A 6,104-nucleotide genomic window follows, 5' to 3' on the forward strand; every position below is an offset into this window, starting at 1 on the left:
TCTGTCTGTCTGTCTGTCTGTCTGTCTGTCTGTCTGTCTGTCTGTCTATCTGTCTATCTATCTATCTATCTGTCTGTCTGTCTGTCTGTCTGTCTGTCTATCTATCCGTCCATCCGTCCGTCCATCCATCCATCCATCCATCTATATATATATACAGTATATATAAACTACATACTACTTGTACTACTATTCATACTTTGCAGTTTTTCACTTATCGCGTGACTTCGGGGTACGGCTCCCCGGTGATAAACGAGGGACTACTGTATTTTGAAAATATTGCTCCATTTTCCTTCTACGTGTACTTTGTGTTGGTTTGCCACATGAACTCCCAGTAAAATACTAGATGTAAAGTAAAACATGCAGATTTTATTGCCTCAACTCAAACAAGGAGAACCAGTGTTTCTGTGAGGAACCCTCTGTAGGATTCCCCAGAAGAAGAAAGGGACCAGTCATGTTTCAGCTAACTGTCAGTCGGCTCCATTAATGACCCCGGGGCCATTAATGGCACGATGGTCGCCTGCTGTTGAGAAAAGGCATGTCTGTGTGTTTATGTGTCTGTTAGCAAAATATATCATTAACCTCTTGACTTAACCCTTGGAAGAACTTCTGGTGGAAAACTCAGCCACATGTTTATTTTTGATTGTTTTTTATTCATTCATTTATTTTAGTGCAGTCAATAAACTTTTTTTTCTAACAAAGCCTTAAACTATTTCTACTTTTTAAATTTTGTCAGAATTTGTTCAAATCCTCTCCTAACCTGACGGTAACTTTAGTATCTGAGGGGAAAAAATCATCCATGAAAATACACTGAAATACAACTTTTAGTCCCATATTTATCATAAAATAATGCATTTCTCTCAGTAATTATTTTTCATTTTACCCGTCCCTGCACTTTATTGTTATATTGGTTCACTAGGTGGTGCTCTGCTTTTATATTTGAGAGTCTGTAAAAATCTGTGGAGACGAGTTCGACTCACGCTAGAATCAGAACCAGAGTCCCACCTCTCATCTTGTCATTATTATAAAGCTGCTGCACATGCATGCAGGCTGCAGCATCAGCATGTTCTTGTCTTCACCCAGAGCAGGACACCATTAGCAGGTGCTCCGCGGTGTTTTTTTAGAGTTTATACCACGAGTAGAGTTCAAGAAAAATATAGAAATAATTTTGAAAAATAAGATTTTAAAAAACGCTTCACGTCCGACCACTGAGAGACACAAACAACTTTTGAATTGATTTCTACGTGATTTATTTATTTGTCTTGGACACGTGTGAGGACGTGGCTCTGCTGGATCCAGTTCAGTCCTGAGGCTTTGGAGCCCAGACAGTCGTAGTAATGGAGCTCAGGGACCGAGTGATGCCAGTCAATCTTAGTATTGGGACCAGTTGGGCCAACGTTGTTGTTTCCTGAACAGGACTGGGCTGCTGGCAGACACCAGTCCTGGAACCAAATAGATTATTTAAAATGATTTTTAGTTCTTCTGCCCACCATCAAAGAGACATTACCAGTGATGTTTTTATCTCCAATAAGATGATGGGGCAATAAATACTTCACTCTTTTTATTAACTTTTAACGTCCAACACACAAAAAGAAGAACTGGGGGGTAAGAAGGAGCTTCCAGATGACTGGACTACCACAGCAACAGTAATTAGAGAGACAGGTAGGAAGGTACTTGGTGTGTCACCTGGACAGAGAATGGATGATCAGGAGACCTGGTGGTGGAATAGAGAAGTGCAGGAAGATGTTCAAAGAAAGACGTTAGACAAGAAGAAATATGACAGAGAGAGGAGACAGTGGGTATATTGGTAAGATGTTAGAAATGCAGCTGCAGGAAAAAGACAAAGAGGAGACATATGGATGCAGTTAGAGAGGACATGGAGGTAGATGGTGTGAGGACACAGAGGACAGATTGAGATGGAGGACAAGGACTCGCTGTGGAGACCCTGAACAGGGATCAGCCTAATGAAAAAGAAAAGCTGGAGGACAAATCGTGTGTGTGAGATACTGACGAAGAGACGGTGAACTTTGTGCTACAGTCCTGGTTCCAGCTGAAGACCTCGTCTCCACGTCCAAACAGAAACAAACGATTTTAGAGTTCAGTAATTTGATGTTAATCTAAAGACTCGACTCCATCAGGCTTTATATCAGGCTGTGTTATCAGCATCTGGAAACATCTGCTTTTAATCTGAAGGCTTCTTAATGTGTGTGTGTGTGTTGGATGATGACTCGGATGAGGCCGTCTGATTGGACGTGCAGAGACAATCCTCTTTGGCGAGCAGAGCTTCTGAGCGGCAGCACCTCTAATGCAGCAGGCAGACAGCTGAGCTGCCTCGTGTCTTCTGAAGGAAGTTCTCAACAACCAGACTGAACCGTCCTCCCTCTGAAAACTGTCTCATCATTCACACGACTGTTTTCCTCTTTGTACTTTCATCAAACTGACGTGTTTTAAACCGTCTTTATTCCTAAAATGTTTGGGTGGGGTAGCTCAGTGGTCGGTGCTGCGGTCTGGTATTCCTGAGGCTGCAGGTTTGAGCCCAGGTTGTGTCAGGAAGAACATCACCAACCCTTCCCATGAGTCGGCTCACTGCAGACGGGAGCGAAACATTCAGCTCAGGTGGACAAAGTTAGCCCAACATATTTAACTTTATTATATTTAACTTGAACATTCATTTATAAACACAAAACATTTATTTCAGTTCCTTCAAAAACTGTGGTCTTGGAGCTTCAGCTCCTGGCTCTCTTGTTGCTTTTAGCTGTTAGCTATAGTTTTACCATCTGCAGTTTAGCTGAATTTACCAGTTGGTTTTCTACGTTTCGCTCGTTTAGGTTCTGTTTAGGAACTTTTAGCTACTGTCTAGCTAATTATTGTGTCTGTTTAGCTCATTTTAGCATTCGTTTGGATCTTTTTAACATTTGTTTTGGTACCTTGAGCTACTATCTAGCTCATTTGAGCACATTTTGCTAATTAGAGCATTTGTTTTGTTAAATTTAGCTATCATCGTCCAGGTGTCCCCCGCCTCTCACTCAGTGATGGCTGGACATGGGCACCAGTGACCCCATGACTCAAAAAGGAAGAAGTGGGTCAAGATGATGGATGGATGGATGGATGGATGGATGGATGGATGGATGGATGGATGTGCACCTGATTAGGACGTCTGTCATTCAGACAGAAAACCCTCTGAGCTTTTTGAGGGTTAAAAAAAAAAAGATTGTTTCAATTTGTTGTTTCAGATTAGAGCGGGGGAGGGGCTGCGATGGGTTTGAGATTGCAGGGAGATTACGGGCTTCGGAGCCAGTGTAATTCCTGCAACAGCGATTTGGTTGAAGGCACAATTATGTGCTCTTATTTTAGACTTCAGGGATCAGCTGTGTGTGTGTGTGTCAGCATTACACACACGCAAACAAACAAACAAACAAACAAACACTGCTGGCCAGCTCCTGCTGTTTACAGTCATTCACATCCGTGTGATTTATTTATTTATTTTAGCCTACGGTGGCACAGGAGGGACACATTTCTCCTGTTGATCTTCACTGGACAGGAACTCATCTTCGTGTTTCTAAATATTTCTCAGATGAAAACAGGAAGTGACAGTGGAACAAACAGGAAAGAGCTGGACAGCCAGAGGAAATGATCCATATGGTTCTGAACACATTGGTGACGAGAGTTAGATTTAAAAAAAATAAAATTTAAGATTTAAAACGCTAACAAACGCTGGTTCCAATATTTAACCAGAAATACTGTAATAAGTACTTAAGTACAAAGTACTTAAGTATTTAACCAGAAATACTTATAATAAGTAATAAGTACTGGTACATGTGTAGCAGTACTTAATGCTTATCACCCACCACCTCTAATGTCAGTTTTAAATCAAGATCATTTCATGCTGGAAAATATCAGAGTACTCGCCATTGTGTCCTTTAGTTCTACTCTTTCTTGTGGTGTGCCACAGGGCTCTATCCTTGGTCCTCTCATTTTTTCTCTTGATCTGCTGCCACTTGGATCAGTTATAGACAGACACCACTTTTCTTTTCACTGTTATGCAGATGACTTGCAGATTTATTTGCTCATGAAGCCTAGAAGTAGTAACCTTCAAACTTCTTTTATTGACAGTATTTCCAACATTAAGCAGTGGCTTCACCAAAACTATCTGTATTTAAATGAAGGAACAACAAAACAGCTAGGTCGTAAGGTTGTTTCCCCTACCATTATACAAGCAAGGCACCCCGCCTACTGAACCGAACAGCGTCGATAGACAGACAAACAGACAGACAGATAATATATTTTATATATAGTTGTTATAGTTATATAGTCGTCTGTTGTTTCGGTACTTGAGGACGGTCTCCTGGAAGTCCTGCTTAGGTTGAATGTGGGGATGAGAAGTTTTCAGCTTCAAGAATTGCTGCTGTTCTGTTCTGGCTGTCTGCTGGTGAACGGGGATATGATGGTTCAATTCCAGAGGAGCAGTGTTGCTTCCATCCTGGTTGTGGAACAGTAGACCACATCTTCATCCTTGCAGAATTGCTGAGGGGGGTCATAGGAGTTTAGTTACCTAGTCCAGCGTGTAAATAGGATCTGGAGAAGGCTTATGACCATGTCCCACGAGACGTTCTGTGGGGGGTGCTCCTGTAGGGGGTGCCAGGATCATTTATAAGGGCTGTCTGGACTCTTAAGAACCAAACCAGAGTCTTCATCGTTGGCTCACAGTCAAGCTTGTTCCTGATGCTGGATGAACTCAACCAGAGCTGTCCCTTGTCCTTGGTCCTATTTGTGGTGTTCGTGGATAGGATCTGAAGGTGCAGTCTAGTAGAGGATGGCTATGGTTTGGGAACCTCAGGGTCTCATTTCTGCTGTATGCAGATGATGTTCTGGTGTCTTCAGTACACCTTCAGACCTTGGATTGGGATGAGAGTGAGCTCCTCTAAGTTCGAGGCCATGGTTCTCAACTGGGAAAAGACTGAATGCTCTCTCTGGATCAGGGACGAGTTTTTCCTTCAAACAGAAGATTTCATGTATGTGGGCATCTTGTTCACAAGTGACAGCAAGAGGATTGATGGAATGTCTTGTCTGCAGTGATGAGAGTGTTGCTCCTGTCAATCATGGTGAAAAAAAGGTTAAGCTGAAAGACAAAGCTCTGAATTTACTGGTCCATCTACGTTCCAACTCTCATCTGTGGTCATAGGCACGACAGATTAAGATAAAGAGATCAGTGCACGGCAACAAGCCCCTCCCTCAGCCCAGATAACCTTCCTTCCCTCCCTCTGGGTCCTCCGTCTCTGAACCAGGGAGGGGGACAGTCTTTCTGTGAATCGATGCGTTCCAACGTGATGGCTTTAGGTCGTGGGTGTCAGACGGTTCGCCTTTTTGTGCGTTTGAGCTGTGCCACAGTCTGATCCTGTGCTGGTCCTCCTCTGCTGGACCTCAGTGGTCCTGCTGAAGCTGTGCGTCATCACTCGGTGGGACACGACTTCGTTCAGGCTCTTTGTGCTGCTCGCATGGAAAATATGGTTCTTTTAATGAACAGAAGCAGAGAAATGCTCAGGATGTCTTCTCACTCTGTGGGCTCTGTGGACCACGGGTTCTGGGACTAACCTGTAAGGACACGAGGAACTGGACTGGACCCTGACTTTGACTGAGGTCCCACTTTGTTTTTACCTTGATGTGAAGCAGAAACTCGTCTGACAGGATCCACCATGACTTCCTGCTGGAGGGCTCAGGTATGCAGGTGGAGCAGCCCTGCGAGCGCCGCAGGTTTGGATTCCCTCCTGGTTAACACGTGTGTGTGTGTGTGTGTGTGTGTGCGTCTGTGTGTGTGTGTGTGTGTGTGTCTGTGTGTGTGTGTGTGTGTGTGTGTGTGTGTAGGAGGAGCAGGCTGCCAAGTTCAAGGCAGAGAGTATTCGAGTGGCCTTGGAGAAGATCAAGGAGGCACAGGTGAAGAAGGTAGGTCAGCTTCAAAACTTACATCTGATTATAATGTTTATACTGTGTGTGTGTGCGTGTGTGTGCGTGTGCATGTGCTTGACATCACATGTGTGAAACAGTTTTCTGGGTCAGGTCAGTGTCACTCCACGTATGAAAGCTCCAGTCAATAACAGCTGTGGTCAACA

General features: G+C 43.7%; 1 protein-coding gene across 1 annotated transcript in view; it reads left to right on the forward strand.

Moving 5' to 3' along the window:
• Positions 1–6,104, forward strand: part of LOC119419441 (ras-associated and pleckstrin homology domains-containing protein 1) — a 70,528-nt gene that overhangs the window by 41,095 nt on the left and 23,329 nt on the right. Inside the window, exon 10 of the mRNA XM_037686744.1 lies at positions 5,860–5,937. Coding sequence (XP_037542672.1) covers positions 5,860–5,937 — 78 coding nt within the window. The remainder of the gene's footprint in view (positions 1–5,859; positions 5,938–6,104) is intronic.

The sequence above is a fragment of the Nematolebias whitei genome, chromosome 13 (assembly GCF_014905685.2).
Source record: "Nematolebias whitei isolate Nwh7 chromosome 13, NemWhi1, whole genome shotgun sequence".
NCBI classification, from domain to species: Eukaryota; Metazoa; Chordata; class Actinopteri; order Cyprinodontiformes; family Rivulidae; genus Nematolebias; species Nematolebias whitei.